This window comes from Triticum dicoccoides, chromosome 2A, assembly GCF_002162155.2.
Source record: "Triticum dicoccoides isolate Atlit2015 ecotype Zavitan chromosome 2A, WEW_v2.0, whole genome shotgun sequence".
In the NCBI taxonomy this organism is placed as follows: domain Eukaryota; kingdom Viridiplantae; phylum Streptophyta; class Magnoliopsida; order Poales; family Poaceae; genus Triticum; species Triticum dicoccoides.
The window spans coordinates 648,768,339-648,780,702 of record NC_041382.1 but is presented as its reverse complement, the minus strand read 5'-3'; the positions used below and the strand labels follow the sequence as shown (position 1 = coordinate 648,780,702).

The window sequence follows — 12,364 nt, the reverse complement described above, 5'->3', positions numbered from 1 at the left end:
ATTGCAACGGATAGACAATTTGCTAGTAAGATTAATAAAACTGATACGATAAGTTTTGGAAGGTCTGAGGACATGTTTTTAATACTTTTTGTCCGTTTTTAGGAAGTTTCCACACGCTTTTTTTCTTCTTTTACTCTTTATGTGTTTTTTATTCGTTTTCCGTATGATTTTTTTTCTGTTTTTCCTTTCCTATTTCATTTTCTGAAATACATGTTGACTATGTTTAATACACGTTGAACATTTTCCGCATATACATTGATCATTTTTCCAATACATGTTGAACATGTTGTAGATACATGTGAAATATTTTTTAAATACATTTTAGACATTTTTGGTATATGAGTCATTAGATACATGTTGAATATTTTCTAAATACATGTAAAATGTATATTAATTTTTATTAATACACAATATTTTAAACACACAGTGATTTTTGTAAAAGGGATCATGAATAAAATTTGATTTTTTCATGATTATTTTGAAAATGTCATGATTATTTTTACTGGTATGATTTTTTTAAGATTGCGTGAACATATTTTAAAATGCGTGAACAATTTTTAAATGGCATGAAACATTTTATGAATAGTACAAAAACTTTTACAAACTATGTGAACAATGTCATGGACAATTTTTTAAACGTGCTTTTTTTCAAATGTCATGACTATTTTTTTTATTGGTACGAACAATTTTGGAAAAAAAATTATCAACAATTTTTACATGGCTTTTATTTACCTTGATTGGTTTTTTGGCTTTGGGCATTCTCCACATGCCTTGGTTTAGATGTAGCGTGTGGCATGCCCCATGCAGCGATGCGAGTAGCTTCTTCAACGGGATACTGGCAAATCGAGTGGGATACACACAAGTCGGACACCACCATGCCACTAGAAAAATGAACCACACGTAGGACCTGAATTAAGGAGTACCCACCACGTCTTTATGGGTCGGGCGGAGGACCACCAACAACCGTAGAATGGGCCACGTAAGTTCTGGCCCTCGACGTATTTAAGATGGAATCTTCTAAAGACTAGGTGTATATTTCAAGGCATATTCAAATATTCAGCATGTTTATCTTTAGATGCAACCGACCATGTGTAACCCTAGGTATCGCTCGGCCCCTACATAAGTCGAGGGCTTTAGGTCAGTAGAGGCATGTTTGATTCATTCATACGATCTCGAGGTATATCATCATGTACTTTAATTGCACCCCATCGACAATCAATATAATACAAGTATGACGTAGGGTTTACCTCCTCGATAGGTCCTGAACCTGGGTAAATACTATGTCTCTCTCCTTCCTGTTACTATCAAGCCAAGATCACTAGCTTGGGACCTCCTACTCGAGATTTGCCGGAATTAGTTTCGACATTAGTGGCCCATATAGGTCTCGTTGTGTGGTCACGGAGGCTCGATGAAGGTATCGCTTACATCAGACCCACACCAGCGTAATCTCTATGTCGGAGCATCAAAACCTCGGCACAACCCAGACACATGAGCGTTTCCAAACTCCCACTCATCATTAGGACATGAATCCCAATGAATCAAATCTTGCGATCGAATCCCCATATGTATCTTTGGATTTGGCTGAGGGTCCTCAAGTGGTCTCCACTCAGGAGACCGTTTTGCACCGGGCGCAAGATAACAATCACACCTGGTCAGGCCTACCCTGGAGCTCAGACCCAAAGACTCATCATTGTGACCCGATCGACGTGGACGTGCAATCCGTCCCAAGGCCAGCATAAAACCCGCCTCGAGACAATCTCTATTGAAGGCTGACATTAGATTGGTCCGGGATTAAATTTCCTATCCCACCCACCCCCACATTCTGTATTGCCCCGATAACTCAGGACCGACCAACATCTGGGATTTACGTTACATTACACAAAAAACAAGAAAATAGTACGACAGTTCTAGATGAGATTTTGTTCATAAAGAACGAAATCCCAGATTGCGGCGATGCGGAGGCCTTAGCAGCATTCCGATTCAATTGCCAAGATGCAGGAATCGCAAACACCATGGCACGACGACACGTTAGAACGTTCCTCGAGATATAGGACATCGTAACAAGATACTGCGTCATGAAAGAGGTTTGGCTATAGAGGAACAACAAAAGAATTTGATTCAGGAACCATCAGATTGCGGCGATGACACGTACCCGCGTCTCAGCCGATGCCAAAAGCGCTCTAGAGTTGACAAGCCAGCCGATCAGCCTGCACATAAGAAGAAGCCAGGCAAGGGACCCAAGTCTGCATTGGACGCGATCTTGGATGAACCATGCGCAATCCATTCTATCTCATTGAACACAAAGCATGTTGGGTTGTCAGACAGGTGGCAAAAGGAGCAATAAACCTCCTAGATAACCTGGAACTCAGAAAAGTCGCAGAAAAGCACCAAGGTGGGTGGAGCAGTTGTCCGACCACGATGAGATCCTAATGATCTATGAGACTCACCCCTCATGAAACCAGCAAAAGAGAGCTCTTCGGGAAATTAACCACGTTAGCCAGATGGTAGTCCCATCCTTGAAGATAGGGGCAATCCGAGGGCCCCCAAGATCACCTGGAAATCAACCGTGTGTGACCTACGTGCAAGACACCGCCCCGAACTGGGCCCATCACCAACCGGGCCCTAAGAGGGATAGCCGGGTGGGTACCAGGAGCGACGAACCATACCGCGTGGGCATGCCCGCCGCACGCGAACGCAGCATCCCGGGACAACCTTCCATTTTTTTTCCTAAAAGGACATGTAGGATTTAGTAACCAAAGATGCAATATCTTACAAAAGCAAAATACTTTTTAAAAAGGTTTGACGACATTTGGCGCATTTGCACGTCGGGATGAAACTGAGTGAAAACTTTTCGCTTTTTCGAAGAAGAAACAAGAAGAGAGGAAGCAAAAGCGAAGATTTACAAAATGTAAACAAAAATGGTTTTTTATACGCGGAAATGGAAACAAAACGAAATAGTATTTTCCAGCAAAACGAACATGGAAAGAAACTTTCCGTTTATGCGAATATCAAATTTTAGTTTTTACTATGGGCCTACGACTGCTTTGTAGCTCAAACATCAACAACACACAATGATAGAGTGAGCAGAATGGCTCATGTGAAGCCCAACTTTGAGGACCAGGCACATATTCAAACTGTACAATATATGGAATTGTCCAATACTACTATAGTTCTTTGCTAAATCCCTAACCTTATCATATTATTTTGTAGTCATGTTAGCAATTGATTAAATTTGTTGGTTAGTTTGTGTTTTTCTCTATGGTTCAAGAGGGTTTTAAATGTCGGTTAACACCCGCTTCCGTTGTCGTATCCGCTCCGTATTGACTCGATGCATGTTTCGTAGTATCTGTTTTTATATTCATTTTCGGGGTTCTGTATTCATCTCCATAGTTCCGTCTTTTTCGAACTCCGTTTTCATCCACGAACAAATACCAAAAAGGTGTTTTAGACTGCTGTGCTTGCAGTCGGCCTTGATATATTTCTTTCCTCTTACTACAATAATTTTTACAGAGGACCATACTGCCTTCTGTTGCAGAGCGGGCCCGCGTGTCAGCGCCAGGCTAGCCTTTTGGGAGGTGGCCCCGCTCTGCTATGTTGGCCAAACTAATTGATGGATGCGCCTGGACTGGATCGATGGCATCTTTGAACAGTTGGTTGGCCACTCGCTCTTTCCGCTGAGCCGTCGTTTTCACTAGCTTCGGCGGGTCAAAAACAATTGGGAGATCTCGCCTCGCCCGCCGGTTAGTTTTCCGCCCATTCATTCCGGCCAAAGCTCTGAGCCACCCCCCTATCTTTACTCCCCACAAGGCGTGACGAGGAAGCGCCATCATATCATTGTGCCTGATGCTTCTTCTACCCATCCATCTATCCATGCATGCATCTGATCTCCTCGTCTCGGTCGTCTCGCCGCTACAAACATCTCATCTCAGACTTGTGTCCATGGCAGCAGCGGCAGCAGCAGCATGGGGCTTTCTCCATCTGCCATGCGACTTTGTCTCTTGCCGCTTCAGCAGCTGCCGCCTCTCTGGTCACCTCCTGCCCCCTCCATCTCCATGGCTGCAATTAAACTGCCAGGCGGTGAAACCTCAGGGGAGATAATTTAACCCATCCATCATATCGTCCTTAGCTAGTAAGTTTACGACACATAGGCCGGTCCAGCTTCTGCATCCAGTGAATCTTGATTGCCATGTGATATCGTGCGTGCCGTATCGAGTTAAACTATTTCACGTACGAGCCCAGTTAGCTTTCCAGAGGCAAAGCTAGTAAGTAGCTGACGCTAATTTACTGGCTCGGGTCACATCATATGATGGGAATTATTAGTAGTACTAAGTGAGTTCATGCCGACATGTGATAAAGTCACAAGAAATAATGCCTGAACGGATCTAAATGAGTAGAGGACACTCACGTAGATACTGGGATTAGCCGATTAGATTTAAGTATATACTTGCCTGAAACTGGGAGTAAGGGGGATACAGGGATTAGGTTAGCATATTTCATCTGGGGTCGAAACCCCTCGACAATTACAAGCCTACGCAGACATTTCACTCCGCTGGAAGCCTATACATACATACATGATACATCTGCGAAGGAAAAAGCTGTGGATATAGGAGCTGGAGCACGCAAATTAAAGCTGCGGCTCGCCTGCGCTTGGACTAGTTGTCTTGAGCATGGACTAGCTAGCTAGCTAGCTGGGTGTAGCTACTCTACTGTACGTACATACTGCGGCCTTCCCTTTGCAGTTTCAGCCTCTGGCTGGCGTCAATCAGCTCATGCATGCCACGGTGAGGTTACGGAGGGCAGTGGCAGCTCTTTTTGTGTGTTTTCTTGGAGCATGCGGCCGCAAAAGGCTGGGGCACTTGTCGCAGAGATGTTGGTTCCTCCTAGCTAGCTCAGGCTCAGCTGCGACATCTAGGCGTACGGTGTGCCACGGATTTATGTCGTACAGACACGTACAGTACTGTGCTGCTAGTAAAAACGTATACACAAAGGGTCCTCTTGTCAATTCATTGCATGCTCTCCTCTAACGTTAAAATTTACTGTAGGATGCCACGAGCAAAAGTGAGTACCATGTACTCCCTCCCCGTAAATACTTGTCATCAAAATGAATAAATTCATTTTGATGACAAGTATTTACGGATGGAGGGAGTAGGTCAGAAGCAGATAGTAAGTGTTAATTAGATGCTGGATGTCCTCGCTTTAACAAACAGGCAAGACGATGGCTAGAGTATCACGTACACTGGCTGTTTCAATTAATGATGGCATCATAAGCATTGGGTTTACCCAGTGCTCTCGGTGAAGGCAGCGCAGTGCATGATGCATATGTGCTGCCGTCCACAAGGATGCTGCTGCTCTGGCATGGGGCTTAATTGGCTCTAGAGATCAGCCTATGAGTCATCCAAAAAACTCACCGCACAAAATCATCTCCCCCACCTCTCGCTGTCTCGACCTTCCTCTCGGCAAACGGTGCTACATCGCAAACCGGCAGCAATCTATGCCCAGTCCGGCCGGTCGTGATGTTTCTAACACATGCTCGTTAGGGTTTCACAACGTAAGTTAAGTTCTCTCCCGAGAAGCCCTCTGAAATTTCTTGTTATATTGGTATCTAATTCTTCAGGATTTCTATCTCTATGAGATTCATCACTAGCTGGAGAGATTCATACACGCGCCTGAGCTCGCTATGTGAAACAACATAAATAAGAATATGAACTTAGCTGCTAGGGGCGTGGAGACCACCATTGTACGAACAAAATCCACTGACGGCACAAGAGACAATTTCAACCAAAAGCCATGCATGCAGGACCTGGCACGCATAGTTAAAAGGGGTCAGAAATCAGGTCAGGGATACTAAATGATATTAAAACCTGTGCATAGTTGAAAATAACTGCGCTGTAATATTACACTGCACCAGATTCTACAGAAGAAATTAATACATACAGTCTCCTTATCTTTTTTTCTCCACACATGCGTAAACCATGGAAACATCTCTCTCTCTCTCTCTCTCTCTCTCTCTCATGTCTACTTATGCTGACAAATGCAACTCGATATTATATATGTGTACTTCACAGGGAGTAGTATACCAGTACTCTATATGATTGCGGCCATCACGCATCACAGTTTTCTGCCTTAAAATGTCAGCCAAACGCCAAAGAAGAGCAGGAGACTTAACTGTAGAACTTTTCTAAGTAATGTCTTACTCATGTTTCACGGAAACAATATCATAAATTGATCCGATGCGTGCATGCATATACATATCCACATGGCACATGCAGCTTCAGAAAATGAAGACTAGTCGTTCCGCACAGCACGCACAAGTCCATGCATCCCCTCAATATTTACAAGAGTAACTGCAGGATAACACATATAAAACAAAAACGTGATGTCCAATCCTAGTATATCTATCATGCATATGAACCTTCTGCCAACAGTAACATTTTTCCTTCAAAGCAAAACACAAGTTGATTCGTGAATTCCGTACATAGCCTCATACTTGTACTCACCAGTACAAGTCCACTTTATTCATTATAAGGGCATAATCGAATGACCATCATTTTAGCTCTATTTAGTGCTAACTGTAATCTAATTACTTTGAGCATATGCATAACAGTAAGACACAAATATAACCAAACATGACGAACCATATCTAGCTAGCTATTACTGTGGATTGCTAGGTGTAGTCAACTGTTTCTAATTAAGTTTGAAGATCAACACAATTTCATTTGTCTAGATTTAATTTGTGTGCTAAAATCGATGCATATTTTTAAACAAAAAGCTGCACGCTGATATCAATATTTTGTGGCTAATTAGTCAAGACTTCAATAACCTTCTTAGCATATACTATCTTTCAACACAAAAAATCACATACTCCCTCCGTCCGGAAATACTTGTCGTAGAAATGGATACAAATGGATGTATCTCGAACTAAAATACATCTAGATACATCCATTCCTCGGACAAGTATTTTCAGACGGAGGGAGTAGATATTTAAATAAATCGCATTCAGCTCAAATTTTGCTAGTGGGGTGTAAATATTTTCCCTATAGCTTCTGCTAGATTTGCTAAATATACAAGTGCATGCAGAAAGAGAAAGAAGCTAACGTCGCTTTCTTAAAAGTTACTCCCTCCGTTCCAAAATACTTGTTGTGTTTTTAGTTCAAAATTTTGAACTAAAACCACGACAAGTATTATGAACGGAGGGAGTACGTAGTAGACAACACAGCCTGCATATGTATGTTATCATATTATATATTTGAGACATGGTAGAAAATTACAAAAATTACATGTCAAGCAGCAACTAAATAAGGTTCACATATGTAACTAATTGATACACAGAAGACTAACACAAACACCGACGAAGGTAGTATAAATAACCGTCTTCTACATAACCTTGATGTCTAAAATAATATATCCATACCACTCGAAGCTGAAGTATATCTAGCTACGGGATCTAATTATTCTGCAAAAAAAAGCTACTGGATCATATATGACTTATTTTGGATTGTGCCATTACAACTCCATAAGATCCTGATAAGCATTTTCTGTTGTGTGTGATAAATACTAAGTATATTTCAGTTAACAATTTTCCTATCCTACTAGTTGGTTTAGCAAACCATACATGCATATACTTCATAGATGCTTCTACAGTTTTACTGTAAGAACAGAAATGTAAAAAAGAAAAGAAAAAAATGCACAATGACATTTGGGCTGGAAGGTTGTTGGATGAACAATCATCATACTATCTGCTAAAAACAAGATGATGTGTAGGTTATAAAAAGAGCCAGAAACCATAGTACTTAATTATGAGAAAAATTTGTTGCATAATGTGAAAATGATTGAAATTGTTCTATAAGAAATTGAAGATTTTTGAATCCCTTTAATGGTTTTTGCTAGACTAGATCATCCATGTTTATGCAGTGAGAATACATATGAGATTCGTAATAAAAAATGGTGTCAAAATTCTTGTATTTGGTACTACCAAGGAACCATGGCAGTGTAATAATAAAAATATTGCAATCTTAAAAAACAAGACAGATTAAATGTGTAAACAAATAAATGGAAGAATGTATGACTAATTGAAGTGAAATATACAGTGATTAAACCAAAAGTAATACCGCCTCTGTCCCATAATATAAGATCTTATTACAACCAAGATGTGAGTATATCAGTTGTAGTAATCTTATATATTATGGGACGGAGGGAGTATTTGTAGATGTTTGCGGTGTAGTTAACCATAATACAGCACACAATATCAACAGGTATTGACAATGACAAGGAGGTGCTAATGATCTTTGATGCAACAATATTTTTTTGTAACTCGTATTCCTTAGCTAAAGCTTTTCTCCAAAGTAGCTAAAGCTTTTCTCCAAAGTTAATACGTATATTTCTGCTGCTCCAGAAGATACCAGGATATACAAGAGACATCAACTATTGATTTGTAGACTGGCCTAGATACTTATGCTTAGTGTAAGAGGGACGACACAGAAGACATGCATTAACCTTGAGCCCGAGGTAAGTTAAAAGTATGAACTATCAATCAGTTAATCTCAAAGGAACTGTATCGAGTGAGTGCAGTACGTCAAATGACAAAATAAAAACCAAAGTAAACACCAAGCAAGCAAAAAAAGAGGAAGAACAAGAAAACACGCTTATAGTGATATATAGACAATCCCAGTCGATCTCCTGCCCATTATTTATTTCCCCATTAACTCCCATTCCTTTTTGAGCTTACACTGGACCAAAGGTACTTTCGTTTTCAGGCACAGCATCTATATATCTATTCCGGCCATGCCAGTGCAAAAGGATCCCCCTCCTACACTTTGCTAGTTATGGATACCTATTGAGGACTCAGTACGTGGCCATGCCCCCATTGCTACCAGCAGCAGGCGTACACAACGTACCTACTCACTGCAGTGAAAAGGAGAAGAGGGAAGAAAGTTAAATATAGAGAGAGGCCTTTGTCTTTCTCACTGCCTCACACAGAAAGGACAACAAGGGAGAGCAATTCCGAGCAAGACGTACTACCCCAAGAGATGTGCATATACGCACACCTCACTGTTCCTACTGTTATAGCAACAGTCGAGCTAGTGCTGAGGTCCCTCCTCCGCCCATAAATTTTTAACAGACGTACAAAGAAGTTAAGGCCAGTGGCAAGTGCCCAGTGCAGTGCACCACCTCTTTACAGACTGCCAAGAACATAAAGAACACTCGGAGCGTATACCACTCCAGGGCCAGACAAAAAAAACTAGACGTATAATTTGGCCTACAGTATATATATATATATATATATATATATATATATATATATATATGTGTGTGTGTGTGTGTGTGTGTGTGTGGGGGTTTAGTTTACAGTCCCTGTTGGGTAAAAACCGCGACAGGAATTCCTTAAATTTGCTTGTACCAGTCCCTATGATCTTTGCCATTACGATCATCTAATTATGCATATGGAGTATGAAACGGTACAAAAAGTATCAGCAAACTCACGAATTAAAAGCAAGAAGGCCAAGCACATAAATATAAGATGCGACATAGCAGACTAGCAGTACTAATGAAGAGGAGTAAACTACAGGAATTTAAGGATCTCTTCAGAAGTGAAGGATTTGACCTGCAATGCTCGTATGTAGCTTCTCCGGTGGCAGCTGCTTGCATCGCTAATCGCCATCAATGTCATTGCCTCGCCACTGTTTCTGAGAGCTGCGTTGAAGGTTCAGTCTAGAGGAGAAGATCATTCATATGATGCAAGTTCGGGATGATGGATGTGTATCAGACTGCGCTCGTAATCATACGATTCAGATCTTGGCCGTATTAATGCTGTTTGGGGTTTGCAAATTTAGAGGTGTGTTATCATATGTGGGGGCAAACGGAATTGGTCAACCAAACTGCGGACCAACCAATTAATAAAGGAAAATAATTTGACTTAGAAATCACAAGCTATACTGGGATAGCGGGGAAGACCGAAAATGAAGGAATCTTATTCGAAACCAGACGAACTCATGAAGAATTGATTGATTCGCTAGTTTCTCTCTATATATTAATAATTCTCAAACCAACACCCAAGAATTTGATTGGCCAAAACGAAAACGAAAATGAAATGTTAAATGCTGGCTTCTATCAATGTTATAACGGAACCGCAAAAGGTGGAGAGGAAGAAAAGGAAGGTGACAAACTGAAGAAGGAATTGTTGAACTTTCCTTGGGCACGCTCCCGATCGAGCTCACCAAATATCCTTCACAGATCGAGATCCAAGGAGGAATGCGCTTCTCTCTTGGAGGATGATGATGACGACGGCGACGAGGCCGCAGACGACTCCGCTCCGGCTGCACCGTGCTGGGGCAATTCCAGCGACCTAAACGGTGTCGGCCTTTGCCATCCCGGCATCCGCAGCGACAATGCGTTGGCATCGTTGCTTGACTCGCCGCCGTGGGTGTGCGGGTTGTCGAGGTTGACTCCGAACAGCCGCACGCGCTTCGCGGCCGCCGTCGGGCTGTTGACGAGTGGCGTCGAATCGAGGACCATGGGCATGCCGACCGTGACCGGCGGGCTCGGTTGCACCGCAATGTGCAGCGGAGGTTGCGGCTGCGGAGGCGGCATGGTCGCGTGCGGGAAAATTCCCGCGGAGCCGAAGTAGAGCACCTGCGGCCTCGGCGGAGCGGCGGGACTGATGCTGCGGAAGTCAAAGCCCTGGCGGAGGCGGTGGTGCTCGTAGAGGGTGGCTGGAGGCGCGGGCGGCATGAAGAAACCGCCCGGTCCGGCGCCCCACGGGCCGTAGGGAGAGGAGGTGGGCATGGGCATGGGCAGGCGCGCGAGGCGGTGCGGGTCGCGGAGTTCGGCGCGGCGCTTCCAGTCGATGAAGAGGCGGTCGCGCGTGGCGTCGGCGGCGCCGCGGCAGAAGGAGACGGTGTCCCCGGCGTCGAGGCGCTTCTCCTTGACGAAGCGGCTCCAGCCCTTGGTCATGACGTAGCTCTGGCTGCTGTTCCAGTAGGAGTAGCGGAAGCGCCAGAGCTTGCCCCCGCGGTCCTCGAAGCTGAGCAGCAGGCCCTTCTCGTTGGCCGCCGCGTCCAGAGGGAAGTACTTCTCGGCGTGCTGCTTGGGGATCACCAGCCGGTTGAGCTTGCCCACGTCGCTCGGCGTGACCACCTTGTCGAACATGTGCTCCTTGTCGATCACCTCCACGTCGCCGCCGCCCGCCCCGCTCCCAGACGCCCCAGCGCCGTCGCTCGAGCGGAAGGGAGAGCCCGACCCAGACGCCGACGCGGAGGCCGCCGCCGCTGAAGAAGATGCGGACGCGGACGTCGGGGAGGAGGACGAGGCGGCCGCCGTCATGGCCGTCATGAAGGGGATCTCACGCGGGGAGGCCTCCTCCTCCTCCATCTCCTCCCCCTCCTCCTCCTCGTCCCCCTCTTTCGACAGCCTGCTGCTGCTGGACGCGGCGGTGAACTCCATGGCTCCTCGCAGCGCGGCCCGGCTCGTGGATCCCTCGGCGTTCCAGTGTGCGTTTCCGCTGGGCTGCTGGGGTGGATGGGGAGAGGCGGCGGGGCGGAGGGCGGGCGGGTGGGCGGGGAGGGTTGGGGGATCTATCGCAGTCGCGTACGGGCCGGGGGCGAGGCTATGTATACATGGTAATACGCGTGGGTGTGTACGCGAAGGATTTTGACCAGCCGGGACGACAGGAGGGGAGATGACGAGACGGGAAGGAATTCATGGGAGCCAGCATTGACCCGACCCTCGCACGGCTGGCTGGCTGGATGGCTGGCTGGATCTCGCGCTCGCTCGCTGCGTCTCGCTTCGATCGGCGTGGGGATGGATGAGATGAGACGGCGGATGGGGTACCCTCGGTAGGTGAAGGGGCGTGGTAATTAACCGCTTGTGTTTACCTTTTCTGCTTGTTTTGGGTAAGTTAGTAAAAGCTATAGCTGTGTGTGTGTGTGTGAGCGGAGAGAGAGCTGGTGTTGCGGTGGCGTTCCCAGTTCCCACAGGGGAGGGCGCTGGCTGGCTGGCTACCCTAGAAGATTCCTGGAAGGCGACCAGGGGCAGGGCCGGGAGCCGAGTGTTTGCGTTATTCTTCTGGCGCAGGAGTATTGTATTGGTCGCCTCGGTCCTAATTTTTTCCTCTGTGTTTTTGGCCCTATCCAACCTAGGAATGGATGATCCGCGCTCCTGCAGGGTAACCATCGAGCATGATGCTCACCTGACTGTGTCAAATAAATAATGGAAGAGCGTGCCATGTGCTCTAGAGGGTGTACCGTGTGTGCTCCCTCGTTCCCTTGACCAAAGGCGACCACCGGTTAGAAGCATCTTGGGTTGGAGGAGCCCGCTGACGTCGTGGACAGAAGTTGAGAACCAACCTTTAGGGTTTCTCTCCCACTTC

General features: G+C 45.2%; 1 protein-coding gene across 1 annotated transcript; it reads right to left on the bottom strand.

Moving 5' to 3' along the window:
- Positions 1-9,987: 9,987 nt before the first annotated feature.
- On the bottom strand, positions 9,988-11,652 carry LOC119355975 (B3 domain-containing protein Os02g0683500-like). The gene has a single exon (XM_037622873.1). It carries the CDS (start codon positions 11,437-11,439, stop codon positions 10,225-10,227), a length of 1,215 nt encoding a protein of 404 aa, XP_037478770.1. The 5' UTR covers positions 11,440-11,652; the 3' UTR covers positions 9,988-10,224.
- Between the last annotated feature and the right edge of the window lie 712 nt (positions 11,653-12,364).